Source organism: Mauremys mutica, chromosome 17 (assembly GCF_020497125.1).
Source record: "Mauremys mutica isolate MM-2020 ecotype Southern chromosome 17, ASM2049712v1, whole genome shotgun sequence".
NCBI classification, from domain to species: Eukaryota; Metazoa; Chordata; order Testudines; family Geoemydidae; genus Mauremys; species Mauremys mutica.
In genome coordinates this window covers 22,856,808-22,883,333 of record NC_059088.1, presented here as the reverse complement: position 1 = coordinate 22,883,333, position 26,526 = coordinate 22,856,808, and the positions used below count along the sequence as shown (strand labels likewise).

The window sequence follows — 26,526 nt, the reverse complement described above, 5'->3', positions numbered from 1 at the left end:
ACCATGGATTTATATAGAGGCAATATGATATTTTCTGTCTTATTATCTATCCCTTTCTTAATGATTCCCAACATTGTTTGCTTTTGTAACTGTTGCTGCAAATGGAGTGGATGTTTTCAGAGAACTATCCACAATGACTCCAAGATCTCTTCCTTGAGTGTTAACAGCTAATTCAGATGCCATCATTTTGTATGTATAGTTGAGATTGCAAAGTAATGCACATTGGAAAGCATTTATCAACATTGAATTTATTTTGCCATTTTGTTGCCCAGTCACCCAGTTTTGTGAGATCCCTTTGTAACTCTTCGCAGTCTGCCTGGGACTTAACTATCTTGAATAGTTTTGTATCATCTGCAAATTTTGCCACCTCGCTGTTTACCCATTTTTCCAGATGAATATGTTGAATAGGACTGGTCCCAGTACTGACCCCTCAAGGATACCACTATTTCTCTCTCTCCATTCTGAAAACTGATAATTGATTCCTACCCTTTGTTTCCCATCTTTTAACCAGTTACTGATCCATGAGAGGATCTTCCCTCTTACCCCATGATGGCTTACTTTTCAAAAGTCAATTTAAATTAAATACATTTTTTTAAAAATATATATATTTTAGAAATCTATATCTGTTATGTGTTTTGGTGTAACTTGCATTATTATTCTTATGTTAAATTTGCATTATCCTAACAAAACATTTACTTTATTCATTTTCTTCACATCAGTCAAGATTTTATAGACCTTTAGAATATCCCCCCTTAGTCATCTCTTTTCTAAGCTGAAAATTCCCAGTCATTTTAATTTCTTCTCCTGTTTCATACCCCTAATCATTTTAGTTGCCCATCTCTGACCTTTTTGCATTTCCAGTATGTCTTTTTTGGGATGGGGTAACCAGATCTGCACACAGTATTAAAGGTGTACATGTGCCATGGATTTATATAGAGGCAATATGATATTTTCTGTCTTATTATCTATCCCTTTCTTAAAAAAGCAAAGGTTTCAGAGTAGCAGCCGTGTTAGTCTGTATTGCAAAAAGAACATAAGCTTTCGTGGGCTACATCCGATGAAGTGGACTGTAGCCCACGAAAGCTTATGCTCAAATAAATTTGTTAGTCTCTAAGGTGCCACAAATGCTCCTGTTCTTTTTAAAAAAGCAGACAGAATGTTGGGAATCACTGACTACCGCTGCACACTGAGTGGATGTTTTCAGAGAACTATCCACAATGACTACAAGATCTTTGAGTGTTAACAGCTAATTCAGACTCCTTCATTTTGTATGTATAGTTGAGATTGTTTTCCAATGTACATTACTTTGCATTTATCAACATTAAATTTCATCTGCCATTTTTGTTGCCCAGTCACCCAGTTTTATGAGATCCCTTTGTAATTCTTCGCAGTCTGCCTGGGACTTACCTATTTTGAATAGTTTTGTATCATCTGCAAATTTTGCCACCTCACTGTTTACCCATTTTTCCAGATCATTTATGAATATGTTGAACAGCACTGGTCCCAGTACCGACCCTTCAGGGATACCACTATTTATCTCTCTCCATTCTGAAGACTGATAATTTATTCCTACCCTTTGTTTCCCATCTTTTAACCAGTTACTGATCCATGAGAGGACTTTCCTCTTACCCCATGATGGCTTACTTTTCAAAAGTCAATTTAAATTAAATACTTTTTTAAAAAATGTATATATTTTTAGAAATCTAGACCTGTTATGTGTTTTGGTGTAACTTGCATTATTCTGATGTTAAATTTGCATAATCCTAACAAAACATTTACTTTATTCATATCTCTTTTATATATCTCATTGGTCCTGACACCCCCCCTGTAAATTCGAACACCCCCCCTAATTTCAATTCCTGGGGAAACCACTGGACACAAGACAGCCTCATCGAACCACCCAAGTAAAACAGCAAATTTAGCCAGGGCAAGAAATGCTTTGGTGATTGTTACAAATCTTATGAAATTTCACTGAGTTGATGTTGCTCAGTTGTTCCAAATTCATCCATTGGTGGGGTTCTTTGTGGGCTTGTAGGGTTGGTTCTTTTTGCAACTGACAGATTATATTTTGCTAAAACCAGCCACAAAGATAAAGAAATAATTGGGGACAAGCTCCCCAAATGGTTACATTTTCACAAAGATGTGATTTCTCACTCCTGTCCAACCGGTGATTGTTTTTCCATCTGGCCCTGCAACATGCTGATGGACCCCACATTTTTGCTGGCTTCCCTTTGATTAACTGAAGCCCTGACCTTGTAACCTGATTAATTCAAGTGGACCCCTGTGCCCGTATGGATTCCTCTTGGGGCTTTCCCTAGATTCAGGGCTCCACCCTGATCAATCAGATTTTGAAGCATCAGGGCCCGAGAGTTTTGTTTCGTCTGTAATCAGGGTGGCTTTGAATTTCTGTCACTCACTAAGTATCCCACACTTTGCTCTGCTGAACAGACTGAGCCTAAACTTTTCAGACAATTGAATATATTATTTTCCTTTTGGAAGAGGATGTGTAATTTCTATTACATGCATTGTTTACAGATGTGATTAGATCTGGATCTTCATAACAGCCTCACTGCTGAATTGGAGAGAAGAGAATGCATTTCATGAGCTGTAGAGATGTGTGACCTCAATCTGAAACTGTATCCCGCAAGGATTCGGTCAATAGGTGTCTGCAAATCCTATTCCGAAGTAGGGCAAAGTAGGTCAGATCCAGAAGCAGGGCTCCCTGGCGGCCTGTGGAGTAGAGCAGGGCAGCAGATGTGATTCCCAATGCTGTGCTGGCACTTGCAGCTGGGGGTGTGGATTCCAGGTTCACCCTTTCCCTGCACTCTTGCTCATTCAATCACTCGTCCATACCTGCAGCTAGATTTACAGCCTTTGGGCCTGACCCCCTGCTACCGTGCATCATGTGCAGTCATGTATACCTCTGCTGAAAACTGCTGCTATTCTGATTCAGCAACATTATACATCTACTTTGCACAGGTGTAAATGGCTGTGCAGTGGAAGAGAGAATCAGGCCTTTCATCTCTGCTCCGTGTCCTTGGTCCAAGCACTGCAGGTGTCAAAGGCTGACCTCGCTCTGTAGGTCACAATTTATAACAGCAGCAGCACTTGGTTCCATGGCTGGGCTTCTCCGTGGCACAGGGCGATATCAGGTCATTTCTGACTGCTGGTGTGCTAATGTCTTTGCATAAGACTTATGGGAGCAGCATTGCAAGATACCAACCCAATTTTGTGTAGGCATGAAAAACACGTTCCCTCGTCCAAGGAATGGCCATAGTTTGCTTGATCTCCCGGGTTGCTAATGATTGCTTTGTGACCTGTATTGTGGAAAATCCATACATGTGGCTAGGATGTGTTGATCCATCTACTGAGCCTCTCCACCTCTGACATGGCTTCTGCAACTCTACCGCATGGACTAGCTTTATCTGTGTGACACAGCCTTCACTCCAACACATTTTGAGACAGCAGCAGTGACAATACTTAGCACTGAAATAGCACTTCACATGCACAAAGCAATGCATAGACATTAATCAATTACAAACACCCCTGCGGGATAGGGAGAATGAGTTAAAAGTTCCCAAATTCTGGACCAGACCAATCACGATCATTCATCATTTCAGTTCCTTGTATCAGATCCGTCAGATGGATCTGATGGGAAGATTTTGCCATTAGAGCCCCTGCATTGTTCTCAGACAGAGCAGCTAGATTACAGCATGGCTAAGATAAGCAGTTTAAGAGACCACATCTCCAGAGTGCAGTTTGAAGCAGAGCGTCCCTCTATATTTGTGGATAAGAACCGTAGCTGGCAATCCCACAGTGGTTTCCTTTGTTCCTGGACATTCGAATGTACCCTTTGTCACCGAAATATTCACCCCAACTGTTGGAAGGAGAAATAACACACAATTAAACATTAAGAGAATAAAACACCTTTCTTTATAGGCAGGGTTCCCCTCCCCCATTTTCTCATGTGTTTCAAGCTGTTTAACAAAGTGCATCCAATTCACACTAGTACAGACACATACATGCACAGCTCTACACAGCTTACTCATGCCACACGCATATCCCAGGAGCACGTTAGTCTATAGATGAATACGGCTCAGTGATGGATTTTCTTTTACCTGTTTTTCACAAGCCAAAAGTCCTTCTCATCCATGGTGCCATAGCCGATAACTAGAACTCCATGATTCACATCATCAGTGCAACGTGGATCATCGTAGACTCCTGGAAGGAAAGAATGCACAATCACATGGGAGTGAACAGGGACTTCTCTGCTCAGTAAAGTTGTTGTGAGCAACAGCACCCACATGGTACCAACATGCCTCTAACCTGGTCCTCTGTAAGGGGGGGTAATAATAACAATCCCTCACGCTTTTCATCAGTAGATCACAAAGCGGATCAGTCTCATTCTCTCCATTGTGCAGATGGTGAAACTGAGGCACAGAGCAGGCAGTTAGTTACCCTTGGAATAGAACCCAGCTCTCCACTCAGCTGTTTGGAGGTACCACAGATCAGCTATTCGGCAGCTAGGGGAAGCGCTTGGGGAGGACAGAGAACAGTGAGTGGGGCGGGGACCTTCGGGGGAGAGGTTGGAGTGGGGAGAGACGGAGCGAGGGCAGGACCTCAGGGGAAGGGGTGGAGTGGGGGCAGGGCTTCAGGGTGGAGCAGGGGTGGTGCACCCCTGGGGAAAAATAAAAGTCAGCACCTATGAACCAAGGGGTTACATGACGGTGTCACAAACAGCAAAACATGCTTTCAGCTGCCTGGGGCTTTTGTTTTATAATTACTGTAATTTACTGAGGGATCAAAAGATTCCAGGAAATAACAAGAAAACAAAAGCCAGGTCTCCAGGGGAAGAGCACGATGGGCGCGGCTCCTCAGTAACATGCTGCAGAACAAATAGCAGCTTCCTCCACATTCCTCTTCAAATTTAAAGAGACAGTCCAGAGAAAGCAAAGGCATCACTGCTTCAAACTACATACAGCACTGGGCGCGGGTGTTCTAGCTTAGAGAATGTACCTGATCTGTACAGGAAAAACGAAGGCTGTTTCGCATCTATGGCAACAGACACAGGTCCGATATTGGCGACGGCATCCTTCAGGGCTGCTTCATTGGCATACGGGAGCTCAATGAACTTGGAGCAAGTGGCGGCTCGTGTGGCAGTGTTATAGTGACACGTTCCATTCTGGCAGTGGCAAATAGAAGATTAGACTAACACCTAAAAAAACCCACTCGTTTGTTTCAAACCAAAATTCCATTTTTTCAGGTTTTTTTCCTGAAATGAAAAATTAATTTTTTTTCATTTTGTTCAAATGAAACATTTCAAATGTCATTTCAAATTGACATTTCATTTCTGAATGAGCTGTCAAAATGGTTACTTTTGACATTTCCGTGAGGAAAATATCAGTGGGGTTTTTGGCCAAAAATATTTGCCAAATTTAGGTCAAATTCACACATAGTTTTGGTGCCCTGAAAAGAGCATTTTTAGCCAATTTAATGTTTGTCAAATATTTCTTTCCCAGCTCTAATTGAGATGTCCCAGTGTTAATATCTCTCCTTTCTCATCACTCAGGTAAGAAGAAATAGGAGGATTCAGCCATCAATGAGAGCAATGAAAATTTGCAGCACATATTTCATCTATGGATTTATGAGCCTCCATGCCTCTATGATAGAGTGAGGTATCATTAGCTGGGTTTCACAGAGAAGACTGAGGAACAAACAGAGCTAAGATTAAAACCCAAGTGACCTGAGTACAATTCCCTCTGCTCTAGCCACTAGGTACCACTTTCCACGCAACATTGGGATTACACGCCAGGAATCCTGATTCCAAGGTCTACTGCTCTAACCACTAAAGAACACTGCCTGCAGACCTCTTCCCTTGTTCTTTGTGCTGATACAAACAGCACAGGAAGACCCAGTAAAACAAGCCACAAAGAACAGATTGCTACACACTCGCAAGAAGAGATGCCAGCAACAGACTAAGAAAAGGAGGATGGAGTTCCTGTGTTTTTGGGGATGTCAACACTGCATTGTAGTGCTGGGTCTGTGAGATCCAGGCTTGTGGACTCAGTGTTTCCAAGCCCAGGCTTGAGCATCCACACTGCACTGTAAACCTGGGTTTACAATTCCTGGGCCCAGGTCTCACAGCGGTGCTAATGTGTCCATACTGCCCTGCACAGACCTTCTGACTCAGGTCTGCAGCTTTTGCTGCACCCACTCTACAAAATGACAAGATGTGGACCCAAGTCAGCAGGACTCTGACTCGGACTCTGACCCACCACCCAAGTCATAGGACCTGGGGCCTGAGCGCTTGCTGACCTGAGTCAGGCTGATTTGCGTGTGATGGAAGGGGAGCCTGGGCTCAAACCGGAGTCAGAACCCGGGCTTAGTGTGCAGTGGAGCCAGACCATCTATGTGTCTTAAACTTGGATACCAACCTGAGCGGTGTATGGATAGGAGGAGTCCGAATCAATGCCGTCATTATCGATGATGTACTGGAAGGCGTGGGTCATAAGTCCGCCGCCGCAGCCGTAGTTCCCGTACATAATGGAACAGTCGACTAGGTTCTGTGCGCTGAGAGACACCAGGTTTCCAGTTTTCAGTTTCACCTGGGCTTCTAGGGCACCGACAGCACTGAAAGCCCAGCAGGCGCCACAGGCTCCCTGAAAAAGCCAGGAAGATGAGCTCAGCCACTGCTGTGATGGGCACCCATGTCAGGAGGGGAACAGATTGAGCCTCCCACCTGATTTTTCACATCCGTAACACATCCTTTGTCCCTCCAGTCCATGGAGTCAGGCACTTTGCTGCCAGGGCGTGGCCTGTAGGTGGAATTCCGGTCAGGTCGGTGGGGAATTTTCACTCCAGTTAACAAAGCAGCCACTTCCTCGCTGGTCTAGTTAAAAGAACACACACACCCCTTCAGACTGACATCCCCTTCGATGTACAGACTGGCCCCGAACACTGGGGACATTCAGATACAAACTCTTCGTCTCAGGTTCAACTCTTGTTCATTGATACAGTGTTTTCCTTTATACAGTGAAAAATATGAGCACGCCTGAATGCTGGGGATCAGCCTGGCTGAAACAATAGCCCATGCTGTAGCTTTGTTTGCTGGGAACTCTGGATTCTGTGATTCTCCACGTGCTAATCCTCCTCCCACGGCACATTGCTGGGGATAGAACCCAGGATTAGCCCTGTCAGAAAGTTTTCAGCCGAAAACAAATGGTTTTTTGGCTGAAAAATGCATATTTGGGTCGACTGAAACATTGCGTGAACTCACCTTGAATTTGAAAAATTGTTTCAGCCGGGAAAAAAAAATCAATATTAGTCAAAATGTTTGGATTCAAAATGACTTTTCAGTTCAAATTCTACTTCCATTTGATTTATTTATTTATTTATTTAAAAGGTAAAATAATCTAGAAAACTAAACATGTTGTCTGACCTAAATGAATTCTTTTCATCCTTTTTTCATTTCACCATTGCTATTTCAGGTCCACCTGAAACTAACTTTTGATTGATTGATTGATTGATTGATTGTTCAGTCACCAAACCAAAAAAATCTCTTCTTCACAAAGCTCTACCCAGGAGCATCAGCATTGCCAAGTCTCTTGATTTTATTGAGAGTGTCACAATATCTGGTGTTTTCCTTAAAGCATCAATGTGCGGGGGTTGTGAGATTGACAAGAATTTCAGCTTTTTTTTTTTTTTTTTTTTTAAAGTTTCCATCTCTCATATAGTTGTGGAGAACTGTTGGAAAACATGACCCTTAAAAGTGCAAAACCCAGAGGCAAATAAATGGTGCCCCCAGACTTAAACATTTTTTAAATCACAAGATTTTTAAGCCCCCCATGATTTTAGCTGCCTGACTCCTCAATTCTGAATGCTTGGCGTTGGCAGTAACAGGATCTGAGGCACAAGCCCCTGCAATTTCAGCTAACGGAACAACTTCTTTAACCAGCAACGGCCTAGCAGACAGGTCATGTGTTATTCCACACGGGACATTTCTCATGGAGGTAAGGGAGGGTGGCAGACACAGTAAGGTAGAGAAGCAGGAACCTACTGGAATGAGAGTCCCACACTTTTGACCTCACATGTACTGTATGTGCAAGGTCACTCTGCTTGGAGGATGCCATTTGATACAGAAATATGCTGGGGGGGAAGGGGGTCACACCAGCAGCGGGCTAGCAGGGGGTGGAGTACCTGCACTTAAAAAATCAGGACTAACCCCCTGATGGCAGATTTCCCACACACACCCCTAACCCAAGCACGTAGAACAAAGATTTGCACAGCTCTCGGGAGCAGTGGGCAGGTTGCTGCTGGAGGATGCACAGGGGTGCAGTGGTTTGAGGGCCAACCTCTGCAGGGCTCATAGTGACCCTGGACTGACTGGAGCTTATTCTGCCCCTGATTCAGTTACATTCTCTGGCCATGGCACCCCTAGAGGAACACAGATAATTCCAGATGTTCAGTCACTTGGCCTATTTTTTTTAAACTTACCATGTCTGCCAGGTGGTTCATGCCCAGCTCATAGGAATGCAGCCCCAGTGAGTGCTCGAGGTTATGCAGCATAACGAGCTTGAGGTTCTTTTCCCAGGTCACGCGCCGTTCCCCTTCCTCTTTCTGGAACCAAAGCACAGCCCCCATGTTATTATGCAGTAGCCCAGAGGAAACCATCTGCAGTATGAATGGGTTATAGTTCTACACCGCTTTTTTATCCCCAAGGAACCTAAGTGCTTTGCTCAAATTGTTGCTCAAATCCTGCAACACTCACTGAAGCAAAACTTCCTAGGAAATCAAGGGGAGTCTTAACAAGTTAAGTGTGGCAAGATTGAGTCCTTCCCCACCCTCAAAATGCAGCTAGTTCTGCAGTGGTGTGCAGCAGCTTTTTTAACAGCACACAGCAACACTACACAAAACGGTTCATTTATTAAATGCTGAAATGAACCATTTTCCCCACCTTTCCATCTTAATTTTTTTAATTCGACCGAAAAAATATTCCAAAATCAAGCCAAATTCCCTAATTGTTTCTGTCAACCCAAATCTACATTTTTCCACCAAAAAAAAGAGAAAAGAGTTTTGTAAACAATGCCACCTGGCTCTAATATATCCCAAACGAAACACGCTTTAACAAAACAACTAATCCCTGGGATGGTTTAGGCAAGGTGGAGGGTATATACAGGGCCCAATGTACATAAAAACTGAAAGCTCTTCTGAAAGCAGAGAGAGCTTTGCAATCTCCAGGAGAAGAGCAGGAGGCAGCGTTCTCAGCGAGAGCTGGCATAGGGCTGGCATGCTAAGATCCTGGATACCTGCTGACCTGAGGGGAGATGGTGACAGAAATCCCCCTCCTCCACTTTAACCCCACAGCCACAAAGAGCCCACCTTGTGGCTGTATTGCTTGCCATAGGTTTTCTTCCAGAGCTCCCAGTGGTTATCCAGCGTCGGGTCTGAGTGTAGATGTGCAGTAGCAACAGCAACAAGAGAGGCCAAGAAAATACAAACCAACAGCTTCATTCTGCTTAGCTAGGGAAAAAAAACAAACAGCATGCTGGTGAAAGATAATATCTGCATGGTTAAGTCGAGTGTCTCAATTTCCTCCACTCAGTGATGGTGCAAAAGATCCAGAACTGACTTGCTGAGATTTCTCCACTCTCTCTGCCATGAGCCAAGTGTCAAGAAGCAAACCCTGATCCTGCAGCAGCTCTCACACTGAGCCATCCGGCGGCTTGTACCTTGGGGGCGAGGGGGCAGGGGAAGGGGCTTCCTGGAACCCCACACGACAACAACAGACTTGAAAGGAAAACAGAGCTGGGTCAATGGATAATATCACCCGGCTACTTCTACAGCTCCTGAACTGGATCTTGGACCTGGACGTGGGCATCAGAGCCTGGGATAAGGTGATCCAGCGGGGAGGGAGGGATGGAGCTAGCGAAAGTCGGAGACATTCCCAGCTCGGGTGGGAATTGATGTAGCTTCACTGAGGTTAATGAGCTTGATCCCTAGGTGATGTAAACTGGTGTCACTCCATTGTGGTCACTGGGGTGAAGCAGATTTACACCAGCTGAGGATCTGGCCCAGAGGGATTTAGGTGACGAGGGCTTGAATTTTCAAAGGAGCCCAAGTGATTTTCAAGGGAGTTCGGCACCCAAATCTCATTGACTCTCACCTAACTCCCCTAGGTTCCTTTGAACACTCGGCCTAGAAAGGAAGATGGAGGGGTGTATGGGGCTAGAAAGACAGAGATAGATAGATAGAGAGGGTGTATGAGAATAGATAGAGAGGGTGTATGGCGAATGAGAGAGAGGGTGTTGAATAGATAGATAGAGGGGGTTATGGGAAGAGAGAGAGGTTTATATGGGGCTAGAAAGACGAGACTGATACACGCGGGTGACTGCAAATGCAAACTCTCTACAATCAAAACACAAAACGCCATTTCTTGATTTTACTTCCTCAAACACATTGTTCCAAACACGACAAAGAGGAGATTTAAAGTACAAGGGGGAAAAAGAAAAAGCCAAACATACCTGACGGGAGTTCGCCTGGTGGAGATTTCTAGGCAGGAACCTTTAACTGATCAGCAGGCAGCAAGAATTCCCCTAAATTCTCCTCTCAAGGTTGGTTCCTGAGTGAACCCTAACACCCTTCCTGCTCTAACTGCATGCCAAGAAGAAGGAGTTCTGTTTGCCCTGCCAGGCTCGTCACATGGGACTGTGAATGAGGAAATGGCAGGACCTCTGGTTTCACTTTTACTGTGACTGTATCAAAATAGAGATGTTCACTACGGCTGCAGGCTGATTTTCAGTCACCAGCCCCAGACCACTAAAATCAGCTGGTTTTCCTTCCCTTCCCAGACCCTACAGCACATGATTTGGAGATTTAAAAAATAAACTAGTAGGGTCAACATTTTCAAAAGCGCAGACAGGTGCAAACAGTCACTGGGACCTCCCTTTTGGGGTTTAAGTGATCATCAGTATTATGGTAAAACTTAGAGATCAGGGGCCTGTTGTGCAGGGTTTTGAGCTAACAAGCAAGACAGACAAAGGGCAGGGGAAAACTGAGCCACAGATCAGGGAAGCAGTTTGCCCAAGCTCACACAGCAGGGCAGTGCTAGTGCAGGGACTAGAATCCTGGTCTCCTGCATCCCAGTCCAGTGCCTGCTTCATTGGCATTTTGGGCACCCAGCATGTTCACTAAGCTGGTGTCTGATTTAGCTTCAACTGCCTGAGCACCCAGCATTGAGTGGGATGTTCAGAGGCACCCATGCACCTTCCTGGGTGCACAGGGCTGAGCAGAAATGCCCTCTAGGTGCACATTAGCATATGGATATTGGCACTTTGAATATGCTAATGAGGCCTAGAGACCCAGCCACAGGCACTGACTTTTGTTTTTGCCGGTGGGTGCTCCTCTCCGCCCTCTCACCCTGTTCAAACGGCAGGCGGGGCCTTGGGAGGGAAGAGGCCCAGTGCGAGTGGGGTCTGGGGTGAGGCACGACACGGCCTCTGGGGGAAGAGGCAGAGTGGGGCAGGGCGTCAGTATGGAGCAGTGGACAGAGCAGGGAGTGGGGCCTCGGTTCTGGCGCCGTGGCCCACAAAAGATTCATCTGGTCCTGCGGGTGCTGAGATGGACCCTGAGATCCACAGATGAAAGGTTCTATAGCAGTGCAAATCGGGCCACATCTTCAGCTGCTAGAAATCAGCATCGCTCCTATTATGAATAACCCTTGGAACACAGACTGCACAGCAATGACCTGCTGGCGAGGATGAATATTTGCCTGCTGCAGCCTCTAGGGTTACAGATGTAATCAGGGTCTGAATGAACTGAATGAATGCAGAGGGGAGACTTCAGGAGCAAACTGTATTTACATGAACACACCTACTCTGCTTAGATATCCAGCGGATAGAACAGTGTTGCTCAAAATAATCAACTTTGGCTGGTGTTGGGTTACAAATCACTTTAGTACTGAATGCGGGGTGGGGAAATGCTGTTATCGGTGTGTTGTCATTATGGTATGAATGAAGGGGAGCAGAACTGCACTTAACCCTGTCCCAAATGAGGGGGTCACCCCAGATGAAAGGACCTCGTTAAGCCAGGGGCTCAAATGCCAGAGCCCTGTGACAGTAAGAGGCCAGGCGTCCCAGCTAGGAGGTGTGGATTCTCCCTATGGGTCCCAGGAGTGGTTTAACCTGTTCCTCCCCCCTGTTCAAAGAAAGAGCTAAATAGGGTTCGTAGGAGCCTTTTCGTTATTTTAAATGCTCAGTCAGAGCTGAAATCAGATATGGTTGGACTGTGTTTCTACCCAGCCTGCTAAGAGCTAAAATTCACTGAGAGCTGAAATCACTTGAGGTGGGGCAGTGTTTCTACCCCAGCCTGCAAAGAGCTGAAAATTACTAAGGCTATATCTACACTACACAGCTTTTAGCGACACTCCTGTGTCGATACAGCTGTGTTGATAATGGTCGGGCAGTGTAGCTACTGGGTGTTGGCATTTTTGCTGACAAAATACTTCCATCCCCAACGAGTGGCGTTCGCATTGTCAAGAGGAGACACCCCACCGTTCAATGGTTGACGGAAATGAAGATTAATATCTGTGAGCACAGTCCCCATTCACCCAGGCCTCCCGCATCTTGCTCTTCATCTCCCCCATTCCATCTACCCCATCACCCATATATTTCCTCTGCTTCCTTCCTGCCTTCCAGCCCCCCTCTCCACCAAGCCCTTTCACCCCTTCAATCTGGAAGGCAAACAGAGTGAACTGATGAGATGGAGCCGTGGAGGGGATCCCATGCTGGGGTAGTGGGAGCTGGGGCACCCCGTCTTTTTTGAGGGCTTAGGTGGGATGTGCGTAGGGTTGCCAGCTTGGTTAAAAACCAGACACTCCAGCAGAAGTGCCAGAACCTCCCCAGCCCCACCTATTTCCCGCAAAAGCCCCATCTCTTCCCCTGACACCCCACCCCATTCACTCCTCTTTCCCCCTCCCCCTGTTGCTTGCTGCTTTTCCTCTTTCATCCTCTGCCGTCTGGGTCAGAAGGGACTCGCCTGGGGCTGCGAGCTCCAACCACACAATGAAGGTAGGAGGCGGCCTCAGCTGAGTAGAGGCTGGTGCGGGTGATGACCCGACGCCTCCCCGCCTCCCTCACCCGCAGTAACCGGACTTTGAGTGTCTGGTCCCCTTTTCAACCGGACTTCCCAGTCAAAACTTGGGCACCTGATCACCATAGAATGGTGTCTAGAGCTTGTGCTGGCCCTCTGCACAGGGTGAATTTCACCCTAAAAGTTCAGGTAAAACAGTAGAGAGTCAGACATTGCCTAGCAATGGGGGCTGCCCACGATCCATCAGTTACTCACCTGGCGCTCCCCCCAAACGAGGGGAAGCAGTGACACAAGACAGCCACATGGAACCTCCCAAGTACAACTGCAAATTTAGCCCAGGGCAAGAAATGCTTTGGTGCTGGTTGCAAATCTCATGATATTTCACGAAATCAGCGTTGCTCAGTTGTTCCAAATTCATCCATTAGTAGGTTTTTTTCTGGGTTTGTTGGGTTGTTGTTTTTTGGGTTTTTTGCAACTGATGGATTATATTTTGCTAAAACCAGCCACAAAGATAAGGAAATAACTGGGGACAAGCTCCCCAACTGGTTAAATTTTCACAAAGATGTGATTTCTCACTCATGTCCCACCATTGATTGTTTTTCCACCTGGCCCTGCAACACACTAATGGATCCCACATTTTTAATGGCTTCCCTTCAATTAACTATACCCCTGACCTTGTAACCTGATTAATTCAAAAGGACCCGTATGCCCATATGGAGCCCTCTTAGGGCTTTGCAGAGATTCGGGGCTCCAACCTCATGAATTAGATTTTGAAGCATCAGGACCTGAGAGTTTGTTTCATCTGTAGTCAGTGTGGCTTTGAATTTCTGTTGCTCGCTAAGTATCCCACACCTTGCCCTGCTGAACAGACTGAGCCTAAACCTCTCAGACAATTGAATATATTTTTTTCCTTTTGGAAGAGGATGTGTAATTTCTATTACAAGCATTGTGTACAGATGAGATTAGATCTGAATCGTCATAGCAACCTCACTGCTGAATTGGAGAGAAGAGAATGAATTTCATGTGCTGTAGAGATGTGTGACCTCACTCAAACTGTATCCCACAAGGATTCAGTCAATAGGTGTCTGCAAATCCTATTCCGAAGTAGGGCAAAGTAAGTCAGATCCAGAAGCAGGGCTCCCCCGCGGCCTGTGGAGGAGAGCAGGGCAGCAGATGTGATTCCCCGTGCTGTGCTGGCACTTGCAGCTGGGGGTGTGGATTCCAGGTTCACCCTTTCCCTGCATTCTTGCTCATTCAGTCACTCATCCCATACCTGCAGCTACATTTACAGCCTTTGGGCCTGACTCCCTGCTACTGTGCATCATCTACAGTCATGTAAACCTCGGCTGAAAACTGCTGCTATTCTGATTTAGCAACATTATACACCTACTTTGCACAGGTGTAAATGGCTGTGCAGTGGAAGAGAGAATCAGGCCTTTCATCTCTGCACCATGTCCTTGGTCCAAGCGCTGCAGGTGGCAAAGGCTGACTTCACTCAGGACACATTTTATAACAGCAGCAGCACTTTGTTCCGTGGCTGGGCTTCTCCGTGGTTTCTGACTGCTGGTGTGCATAAGATACCAACCCAATTTTGTGCAGCCATGAAAAACACTTTACCCCCTGCAAGGAATGTCCATAGTTTGCTTGATCTCCCGGATTGCTAATGAGTGTTTTGTGACCTGTATTGTGGAAAATTGATATATGTGGCTAGGGATGTGTTGATCCATCTACTTCGCCTCTCCACCTCTGATGTGGCTTTGGCAACTCTACTGCTCCACAAACGGCGTGGATTAGCGACACGGCCTTCACTCCAACACATTTTGAGACAGCGGCAGTGACAATACCTGGCACTGAAATAGCAGTTCACATGCGCAAAGCAATGCGTAGACATTAATCAATTACAAACACCTCTGTGGGACAGGGAGAGTGAGCTAAAAGTGCCCAAATTCTGGACCAGGCCAATCATGATCATTCATCATTTCAGCTGCTTTTCTCAGGTCCGTCAGGTGGATCTGATGGGAGGATTTTGCCATTAGAGCATCTACATTGTTCTCAAACAGAGCAGTTAGATTACAGCAAGGCTAAGATTAGCAGTTTAAGAGACCACGTTTCCAGAGCGCATTCTGAAGCAGAGTGTCCCTCTATATTTGTGGATAAGAACCGTAGCTGGCAATCCCACATTGGTTTCCTTTATTCCTGGACATTCGAATGTACCCTTTGTCACCGAACTTTACACCCCAGCTGTTGCAAAGAGAAATAACACAGAATTAAACATTAAGAGAATAAAGCATCTTTCTTTATAGGCAGGGTTCCCCTCCCCCATTTTCTCATGTGTTTCAAGCTGTTTAACAAAGTGCATCCAATTCACACCAGTACAGACACATACATGCACAGCTCTACACAGCTTAATCATACCCCACGCATAACCCAGGAGCACGTTATTCTATACATAAATACGGCTCAGTGATGGATTTTCTTTTACCTGTTTTTCACAAGCCAAAAGTCCTTCCCATCCAGGGCGCCATAGCCAATAACTAGAACCGCATGATTCATGCCATCAGTGCAACGTGGATCATCGTAGACTCCTGGAAGGAAAGAATGCGCAATCACGTGGGAGGGAGAAAAGCCAGCAGGGACTTCTCTGCTCAATAAAGCTGTTGTGAGCAACAGCACCCACATGGTACCAACATGCCTCTAACCTGGTGCCCTGTAAGGGGGGTAAGAATAACAATCCCTCACTCTTTTTGTCAATAGGTCACAAAGCGGGTCCGTCTCATTATCTCCATTGTGCAGATGGGGACACTGAGGCACAGAGCAGGCAGTGACTTGCCCTGGGAATAGAACCCAACTCTCCTGAGCCCCAGTCCAGCGCATTGTCCACTGGGATGTTTAGTTTCCGTGGCCTTGTACGATCATTGGCTCTCCTACTGAGGCGGCCAACTTGGCTAGTGTGAGGTGGGCACCTGCCCCCAAGAACTGGACGCAGACCCTCTATAGGCCACCAAAGAGATGTCAGCTAGGATAGGATGTCTGACCAGCAGAGCTAAACTATCCCCTTAGCAATGAAAGCCTCCATTATCCCATCCGTCCCTTCAGCTATTTCAGTATCCCAACTCCCATTAACACCGGGAAGGAATCTTCCTCCCACTATGGTCCCCTCACAATGTTCCCTTAAAAGCCCCAAATCCAGCCAGGGGAGAATTCCCCCAGAACAGGAACCGAGTCAGACATCCACAACTGTCTTGGGAGGCCCCCTTCGGGAAGCTCTGGTGTAGGGATATTCCAGCCGGGGTTAGGGTCTACAGCAAGTCTGTGGGGCGCTGCTCCCAATGTAGCTTGACTTGGGCTGCCATATCTTATGCAACACCCGAGGCTGCCTAAATTATCCCACGAGCCGTCTCAACCGCAGAACTGGGCTGAAAGACCATCTTAGAGCTGACCTGAGCTGAGTCTGGTGCAGCATAAAATTGGCCCCACAATGTCTGACGGTGCCATGGGTGCTGGGGACGCTGCCGCACCCCCTGGCTTGAAGTGGTTCCCATCATATACAGGGTTTACAGTTTGGTTCAGTGGCTCTCAGCACCCGCACTGTACAAATTGTTCCAGCACCTGTGGATGGTGCTCGCTAGGGCGAAGGTAAATACAACCCACAAAACAAAATTTAAAAAGCACAGGTTAATATAAGCCACGCCCACTCGGTGGGATGTTCTGTCTCCCTCTAGTGGTGCCTGGGCCACAGAAAGGGCGACGAGCATGCCACAGCCTTGTCTAAAAGAGGTTGGGCCTTTTAGCTCCAGCAAGAAAGGCTCATGGGTTAAGATTCAGAAGTCCCAATCCCTGCTGCCCACCCCAGCGCACTGGCATTACATTAACATGAGTGAGAGGTCCACACTGGGGTGCTATTTTAATGACACCCTGTAAGACACCAGCAGGAACTGAACTCGGGATCGTTAGCCCTTGGAGCACCTTTTGAGGTAAAGGAGCATCTCCGGTCATTTGTTGTTGTTATTAATCTGTGTTACAGTAGCACCTGCCCGCCCCAGACATAGACCAGACACCATGGTGCTAGGGGCTGTACAAACGCAGAACAAAAAGATAGTCCTTGCCTAAAGAGCTTCCAATCTAGGGTATGTCCACACTGCACACTCCTTATGGCAGCGTATAGACTATATACACTCCACACAGGTATAAACAGCAGTGTAGACGGCTTAGAGGAGTAAAGACACACCTGAATCCTTAGGGTATATACCCTACATGGCTCTCCACATGCCCAAGCAGGCCTCCCCGGCTACACTGCTATTTTTAGCAGTGTCATATGCTGCTACCTCCCCACTGCTGTGGCATTTTCCTGCCATAGGGAAAGTCTCCAGCAGCAGGAGGTAGTGGCAGGGCCGGCTCCAGGCACAAGCAAACGAAGCAGGTGCTTGGGGCGGTGAATGGAAAGGAGAGGCACGTCTGGATCTTCTGCGGCAATTCGGCGGCGGGTCCCTCGGTCCCTCTCGGAGTGAAGGACCCGCTGCCGAATTGCCGCCGAAGAATGAAGTCGATCGCGGCTTTATCTTCTTTTTTTTTTTTCCGCTTCGCCGCTTGGGGCGGCAAAAAAGCTGGAGCCGGCCCTGGGTAGTGGGGAAAAACTCTGACAGCTCCCACTGCCTCCAGTGCCAGAACCTTCCACTGCTGTGCATAGCCACACAGCGCAGTGCGGACACAGGTTGCTTTTCGCTGCCGTGTGTAGCTACACCTACCCTGCATACCACCAGCAGTGATGTGCAGTATAGACATACCATACTATAGACATATAGACATTGTTTGTATAGAACAAAAGAGATTAGCTTCCAGCAGTACTAGGCTGTTATCCTCTAGCCAGCTGCCAGAGGGGGTCATGTAACACACATTGAACCAAGCGGTCACATGATGGAGCCACTCACAAAATGCAAAACGTGCTTTCACCCGCCTGGGGCTTCTGTTTTATAATTACTGCAATTTATTGAGGGTCCAAAACATTCCAGGAAATAACAAGAAAACAAGCCAGGTCTCCATGGGAAGAGCACGATGTGCGCGTCTCCTCAGAAACATGCAGCAGAACAAATAGAAACTTCCTCCATATTCCCCTTTAAATTTAAAGAGACAGTCCACAGAAAGCAAAGGCATCACTGCTTCAAACGACGTACTGCACTGGGCAGGAGATGTTCTAGCTTAGAGAACGTACCTGACTTATACAGGAAAAACGAAGGCTGTCTAGCATCTATGATGACAGACACAGGTCCGATATTGGCGACGGCATCCTTCAGGGCTGCTTCATTGGCATACGGGAGCTCAACAAACTTGGAGCAGGTGGCGGCTTGCGTGGCAGGGTTATAATGACATGTTCCATTCTGGCAGAGGAAGAAGGGACATTTTGGTCTCTGGCTTGAACATCTGACCCACTCACACCATTTTTATTTTGTCTCCCTTCTATCCCCCTCCATTGTCTGAATCCCTCTCATTTCTTAGACCACTGCTGCTCCCTTTGGGGCATTCCTTCTGCCTCTGGCCATCGAGATCAGAGCTGAGGGACTAATCGATTTTTCAGTTCAGTGACTTACCCGGAAAAATAAAATTTAAAAAATCTGTTTCAAATCGAAGTAGAATTTTTTCATTATTATTTCTTCACTGAAACAATAAATAAATAAATAAAAAATTCATTCGGGTCAAATTAAACCTTTTGAATGTCATTTCAGAATGAGCTGTCAACATGATTGACTCGGGCTTGGACCTTCCTGGGTCCGAGCCCTTGATTAGCACAATTTGTGTGTAGATAGAAGGGAGGTGAGGCTTGAGCCTGAGTTCAAACCCTGTACTTACACTGCAGTGTAGACATACCCAGTGTTTCCAAGCCCGGGCTTGAGCATCCACACTGCACTGTAAACCTGGGTTTACAGTTGCTGGATCCAGGTCTCACAGCTATGCTAACTGCACCATGCAGACTTTCTGACTTCAGTCTGCGGCTTCAGCTGCATCCACACTGCAAAATGACATGGTTTGAACCCAAGTCAGCAGGACTCGGACTCTGACCCACCCCTCTAGCAGTGTCACAGGACCTGGGGCCTGAGTGCTTGCTGACCTGAGTCAGGCTGATTTGTGTGTGGATGGAAGGGGAGCCTGGGCTCAAACCTGAGTCAGAACCCAGGCTTAGTGTGCAGTGTAGACAGACCCTCTCTGTGTCTGTTTGAAACTTGGATACCCACCTGAGCTGTGTACGGATAGGAAGCATCCGAATCAATGCCGTGATTATCAATGATGTACTGGAAGGCGTTGGTCATATATCCGCCACTGCAGCCATAGTTCCCGTACGTAGTGGAACAGTCGACTAGATTCTGTGCGCTGAGAGACACCAGGTTTCCAGTTTTCAGTTTCACCTGGGCTTCTAGGGCACCGACAGCACTGAAAGCCCAGCAGGCGCCACAGGCTCCCTGAAAAAGCCAGGAAGATGAGCTCAGCCACTGCTGTGATGGGCACCCATGTCAGGAGGGAACAGATTGAGCCTCCCACCTGATATTTCACATCCGTAACACATCCTTTGTCCCTCCAGTCCATGGAGTCAGGCACTTTGCTGCCAGGGCGTGGCCTGTAGGTGGAATTCCGGTCAGGTCGGTGGGGAATTTTCACTCCAGTTAACAAAGCAGCCACTTCCTTGCTGGTCTAGTTAAAAGAACACACACACCCCTTCAGACTGACATCCCCTTCGATGTACAGACTGGCCCCGAGCACTGGGGACATTCAGATACAAACTCTGTGGCTCAGGTTCAACTCTTGTTCATTGATACAGTGTTTTCCTTGATGCAGTGAAAAATATGAGCACGCCTGAATGCTGGGGATCGCTGGACTGACTCAATAGTCCATGCTGTAGCTTTGTTTGCTGGGAACGCTGGATTCTCTAATCCTCCTCCCACCGCACATTGCTGGGGATCATAGAACCCAGGACTAGCGCTGTCGGACAATTTGGGGGGAGAGGGGGAGCGCTGAAAAATGCATATTTGGGTCGACTGAAATATTGTGTGAATTCACCTTGAATTTGCAAAATTATTTCAGCCGTGAAAAAAAAATTCAAAATTAGTCCAAATGTTTGGATTCAAAATGACTTTTCAGTTCAAATGTTACTGCCAGTTCATTTATTTATTTTTTTAAAAAAGATAAAACAATCTAGAAAACTAAACAAAATGTGTTTTCTGACCCTAAATTAATTGTTTTAATCTTTTTTTCATTTCACCATTGCCATTTCAGGTCCATCTGAAACTAACTTTTGATTGATTGATTGATTTTTCAGCCACCAAACCAAAAAAATCTTATTCACAAAGCTCTACCCAGGAGCATCAGCATTGCCGAGACTCTTGATTTTATTGAGAGTGTCACAATATCTGGTGTTTTCCTTAAAGCACCAATGTGGGGGCGAGGGGATCAGATTGCACAAGAATTTCAGCTTTTTTTAAAAAAAAAAAGTTTCCATCTCTCGTATAGCTGTGGAGAACTGCATGAAAACATCTCTCTTACAAGGGCAAAACCCAGAGGCAAATAAAAAGAATCCCTAGACTTAGACTTTTTTTAAACAACAGGATTTTTAAGCCCCCCCATGATTTTAGCCGCCTGACTCCTAAATTCTGAATGCTTGGCATTGGCAGTAACAGGATCTGAGGCACAAGCCCCTGCAATTTCAGTTAAAGGAGCAACTTCTTTAATCAGCAAAGGCCTAGGAGACAGGTCGTGTGTTATTCCACACGTGACATTTCTCATGGGGGTAAGGGAGGGTGGCAGACACAGTAAGGTAGAGAAGCAGGAACCTGCCAAAATGGGATTCCCACACCTTTGGCCTCACATGCACTGTATGTGCAAGATCACTCTGCTTGGAGGATGCCATTTATACAGAAATACGCTGCAAGGAGGGAGTCACACCAGCAGCGGGCTAGCAGGGAGTGGAGTACCTGCACTTAAAAAATCAGGAATACTCCCCTGATGGCAGATTTCCCACACACACCCCTGACCCAAGCAAGTAGAACAAATATTTGCACAGCTCTCGGGAGCAGTGGGCAGGTTGCTGCTGGAGGACTCATAGTGGTGCTGTGGTTTGTGGGCCTACCTCTGCATGGCTCATAGTGGCCGTGGAGATTCTGCCCCTGATTCAGTTACATTCTGCCCCTGATTCAGTTACATTCTCTGGTCACGACACCCCCAGGGAAATACAGATAATTCCCAGATGCCCAGTCACTTGGTCTGTAGCGATATTTTTTTAACTTACCATGTCTGCCAGGTGGTTCATGCCCAGCTCATAGGAATGCAGCCCCAGAGAGTGCTCGAGGTTATGCAGCATAACGAGCTTGAGGTTCTTTTCCCAGGTCACACGCCGTTCCCCTTCCTCTTTCTGGAACCAAAGCACAGCCCCCAGGTTACTATGCAGTAGCACAAAGGAAACCATCTGCAGTATAAATGGGTTATAGTTCCCCAGAGCTTTTTTAATCCTCAGGAACCCACAGTATTCTTGCCAGCAAGCTAAAGAAGTATGAGCTGGATGAATGGACTATAAGGTGGATAGAAAGCTGGCTAGATCGTCGGGCTCAACGGGTAGTGATCAATGGCTCCAAATCTAGTTGTTAGCTGGTATCAAACGGAGTGCCCCCAGGGTCGGTCCTGGGGCCAGTTTTGTTCAATATCTTCAGTAATGATCTGGAGGATGGCGTGGACTGCACCCTCAGCAAGTTTGCAGATGACACTAAACTGGGAGGAGTGGTAGATACGCTGGAAGGCAGGGATAGGATACAGAGGGACCTAGACAAATTAGAGGGTTGGGCCAAAAGAAACCTGATGAGGTTCAACAAAGACAAGTGCAGAGTCCTGCACTTAGGACAGAAAAATCACATGCACTGCTACAGACTAGGGACAGACGAGGGACAGAGTGGCTGGGCAGCAGTTCTGCAGAAAAGGACCTATGGGTTACAGTGGACAAGAAGCTGGATCTGAGTCAACAGTGTGCCCTTGTTGCCAAGAAGGCTAACGGCATTTTGGGCTGTATAAGTAGGGGCATTGCCAGCACATCGAGGGACGTGATCATTCCCCTCTATTCGACATTGGTGAGGCCTCATCTGGAGTCCTGTGTCCAGTTTTGGGCCCCACACTACAAGAAGGATGTGGAAAAATTAGAAAGAGTCCAGTGGAGGGCAACAAAAATGATTAGGGGGCTGGAACACATGACTTATGAGGAGATGCTGAGGGACCTGGGATTGTTTAGTCTACAGAAGAGAAGAATAAGGGGGGATTTGATAGCTGCTTTCAACTACCTGAAAGGGGGTTCCAAAGAGGATGGATCTAGACTGTTTTCAGTGGTACTTGATGACAGAACAAGAAGTAATGGTCTCAAGTTGCAGTGGGGGAGGTCTAGGTTGGATATTAGGAAAAACTCTTTCACTCAGAGGGTGGTGAAGCACTGGAATGGGTTACTTAGGGAGGTGGTGGAATCTCCTTCCTTAGAGGTTTTTAAGGTCAGGCTTGACAAAGCCCTGGCTGGGATGATTTAGTTGGGGATTGGTCCTGCTCTGAGCAGGGGTTGGACGAGATACCTCCTGAGGTCCCTTCCAATCCTGATATTCTATGATTCTAAGTGCTTTGCAAAAATGTTGCCCAGATCCTGCAACACTCACTCAAGCAAAACTTCCTAGGAAATCAAAGGGAGTCTTAACAAGTTAAGTGTGGCAAGATTGAGTCCTTCCCCAATCCCGAAATTCAGCCAGTTCTGGAGTGGTGTGCAGCAGCTTTTTAACAGCACACAGCAACACTACACAACAGGGTAGGAAAAGAAGAGAAGAATCACACTGTATCCAATTAAATCACCAGGGGGAATTATAGGAAGGCAGAATGTAATTGCCACCAGGACAGTGATGACACCTTGTAATTTAGGAGGAAAGTACTGTAGGATTCTCTAATGACCCCAAGCAGTCGGGACCTTCAACTAAACCAAAGTAATTAAGAAGCTGCACATAACATTAGGATGCAAAACAATATCAATAATCAAACATTCACAATACAGCTTGCAGCTGGGCAACTCACTGACTTTTTGGTTTGGCAGCCAAACCAAACAATGCATTAAAAATCAGTTGAAGATTTTTGGATTTGGGTCAAATGTTTTGTTCCAATTTGGGGCTTTTAAAACCTTTTTATTTAGTTATTGTTAATAGAACGGAGGGAAATGCCAACACAAAATGGCTTTCCAAAAGGAAAAGTCAAAACGGCTCATTTATTAAATGCTGAAATGAACCATTTTCCCCCACCTTTCCATCTTATATTTTTCAATTTGACTGAAAAAATTTGCCAAAATTGAGACAACTTCCTCAATTGTTTCTGTCAACCCGAGTCTGCATTTTTCCACCAAAATAAATAAATAAAGTTTTGTGAACAATGTCACCTGGCTCTAATATATCCCAAACATAAAACAGGCTTTAAGAAATCAGCTAACCCCCCGGGATGGTTTAGGCAAGGTGGAGGGTACATACAAGGCCCGATGTTCATTAAAACTGAACACACTTCTGAAAGCAGAGAGAGCTTTGCAATCTCCAGGAGAAGAGCAGGAGGCAGCATTCTCAGTGAGAGCTGGCATAGGGCTGGCATGCTATGATCCCGGATACCTGCTGACCTGAGGGGAGATGGTGATGGAAATCTCCCTACCCTGCTTTAACCCCGCAGCTGCACAGAGCCCACCTTGTGGCTGTATTGCTTGCCATAGGTTTTCTTCCAGAGCTCCCAGTGGTTATCCAGCGTCGGGTCTGAGTGTAGATGTGCAGTAGCAGCAGCAGCAAGAGAGGCCAAGAAGATACAAACCAACAGCTTCATTCTGCTTAGCTAGAGAAAAAAAACCAAACAGCATGCTGGTGAAAGATAAGATCTGCATGGTTAAGTCAAATGTCTCAATTTCCTCCACTCAGTGATGGTGCAAAAGATCCAGCACTGACTTGCTGAGATTTCTCCACTCTCTCTGCCATGAGCCAAGTGTCAAGAAGCAAACCCTGATCCTGCAGCAGCTCTCACACTGAGCCATCTGGCGGCTTGTACCTCTTTGGGGTAAGAGGGCAGGGGAAGGGGCTTCCTGGAACCCCACACGACAACAACAGACTTGAAAGGAAAACAGAGCTGGGTCAATGGATAATATCACCGGGCTACTTCTACAGCTCCTGAACTGGATCTTGAACCTGGACATTGGCATCAGAGCCTGGGATAAGGTGATCCAGCGGGGATGGAGGGATGGAGCTAGCGAAAGTCAGAGACATTCCCAGCTCGGGTGGGAATTGATGTAGCTTCACTGAGGTCAATGAGTTTGATCCCTAGGTGGTGTAAACTGATGCCGCTCCATTGTGATCACTGGAGCTGATTTACACCAGCTGAGAATCTGGTCCAGAGAGATTTAGGTGAAGAGGACTTGGATTTTCAAAGGAGCCCAAGTGATTTTCAAGGGAGTTAGGCACTGAAAACCCATTGACTCTCACCTAGGTTCCTCTGAACACTCCAGCGTAGATAGGAAGATTGAGGGGTATATGGGGCTACAAAGACAGAGAGATAGAGAGAGACAGAGACAGTGTATGAGAATAGATAGGTAGAGAGGGTGTATGGGGAGTGAGAGAGAGGGTGTTGAATAGATAGATAGAGGGGGTTATTTGGAGAGAGAGAGGTTTATATGGGGATAGAAAGACAAGACTGATACCTGCGGGTGTCCCCATATGCAAACTCTCTACAAGCAAAATATAAAACACCATTTCTTGATTTTACTTCCTCAAACACATTGTTCCAAACACGACAGAGATTTAAAGTACAAGGGGGAAAAAGAAAAAGCCAAACATACCTGATGGGAGTTCGCCTGGTGGAGATTTCTAGGCAGGAATCCTGAACTGATCAGCAGGCAGCAAGAATTCCCTCAAATTCTCCTCCCAAGGTTGGCTCCCAAGTGAACCCTAACACCCCTCCTGCTCTGACTGCATGCCGAGAAGGAGTTTGGTTTACCCTGCCAGGCTCATCACATGGGACTGTGAATGAGGAAATGGCCTCTGCTTTCACTTTTACTGTGACTATCAAAATCGGGATGTTCACTACGGCTGCAGGCTGATTTTCAGTCCCCAGCCCCGGACCACTAAAATCAGGTGTTTTTCCTTCCCTTCCCAGACCCTACAGCACATGATTTGGAGAGTTAAAAAAATAAACTAGTACAACATTTTCAAAAGCTCAGAACGGTGCAAACAGTTGCTGGGAACTCCCTTTTGGGGTTTAAGTGATCATCAGTATTATGGTAAAACCTGAGATCCCAGCTGAGATCAGGGCCCTGTTGTGCAGAGTTCTGCATGAACACAGAGCGAGAGACAGAGCCTGCCCCCTGGAGCTCACAAGCTAAATAGACAAGACAAAGGGCAGGGGGAAACTGAGGCACAGATCAGGGAGGCAATTTACTGAAGGTGACACAGCAGGGCAGTGCTAGTACAGAGACTAGAACCTACGTCTTCCTGAGTCCCAGTCCAGTGCCTGCTTCACTGGCATTTGGGCACCCAGCATGCTCTCTAAGCCGGTGTTTGGTTTAACCTCAACTGCCTGAGCACCCGGCATTGAGAGGGATGTTCAGAGGCACCCATGCACTTTCCTGGGTGCACAGGGCTGAGCAGAAATGTCCTTTAGGTGCATATTAGCATATGGATATTGGCACGTTGAATATGCTAATGAGGCCTAGAATCCCAACCACAGCCACTGACTTTTGGTTTTTCCGGTGGGTGCTCCTCTCCACCCACCCCCCATTGGTTTCTTGTTATAATTTTGGACAATTCTGTTAATGAACTTCTTGAATGCAATGTGTTCATCTTTTGTGGCTTCTCGTGTGTCTGGTACTTCCACTCCTTGAATTGATATGCTCATTAGTTCATTCACATGATCAGGCAGAAGGTGACTTCTTTCAGAACACAAAATTCTATTCAATGATGAAAAAAAACACTCAACTGTAGCTGTTGTGACTGGGAGTAGCAAGAGATGAATTCCTACTTCTTTCATCCCAGGAAACATAGCACAAAGATCAGGTCGAACCACTAGTGATAATAAAAAAGAAGTTGAAGTCAAATCTTCATTCATTTGTCGTATGATATTCCACTCTGTGTTCAAATTCTCTATTCTGTCCTGAGCACATGGCAGCTCCACTGCTGGTAGTGCCTCACTCTACTCAACTGTCAGTGTTTTATAGGACAGGGATCTGTAAAAGCTACATAGAGGTTAAGTAGAATTTAGAAGTCGCTCTTGTAGATTTTTAAGAATCAAGTCTGTGTACTTCTTCAGTTGTCTTAACAAACACTTCTTGTCCTCTTCACTTAAGGATTCAATATAAATGCCTTCATTAGTCAACTTCTGACTGATGTCTTTGCTTCTTCCAGTACTTTTTCAATGGACAGCTCT

At 46.4% G+C, this 26,526-nt stretch overlaps 2 protein-coding genes across 2 annotated transcripts; both read right to left on the bottom strand.

Annotated features, from left to right (window-relative positions):
• Window positions 1-2,467: 2,467 nt before the first annotated feature.
• On the bottom strand, window positions 2,468-10,682 carry LOC123352229 (cathepsin S-like). Its single transcript, XM_044992078.1, has 8 exons — window positions 10,521-10,682; window positions 9,379-9,519; window positions 8,494-8,616; window positions 6,740-6,889; window positions 6,435-6,659; window positions 5,017-5,182; window positions 4,119-4,221; window positions 2,468-3,877 (listed from the first exon to the last, which is right to left on the bottom strand). Exons 2-8 carry the CDS (start codon window positions 9,508-9,510, stop codon window positions 3,778-3,780), a joined length of 999 nt encoding a protein of 332 aa, XP_044848013.1. The 5' UTR covers window positions 9,511-9,519; window positions 10,521-10,682; the 3' UTR covers window positions 2,468-3,777.
• Window positions 10,683-13,351: 2,669 nt separating this feature from the next.
• LOC123352232 (cathepsin S-like) lies at window positions 13,352-25,161 on the bottom strand. The gene is made up of 8 exons (XM_044992082.1): window positions 24,944-25,161; window positions 23,809-23,949; window positions 21,359-21,481; window positions 19,618-19,767; window positions 19,314-19,538; window positions 18,296-18,461; window positions 15,569-15,671; window positions 13,352-15,327 (listed from the first exon to the last, which is right to left on the bottom strand). The coding sequence occupies exons 2-8, from the start codon at window positions 23,938-23,940 to the stop codon at window positions 15,228-15,230; spliced, it is 999 nt and encodes a 332-aa protein (XP_044848017.1). The 5' UTR covers window positions 23,941-23,949; window positions 24,944-25,161; the 3' UTR covers window positions 13,352-15,227.
• Window positions 25,162-26,526: the final 1,365 nt, after the last annotated feature.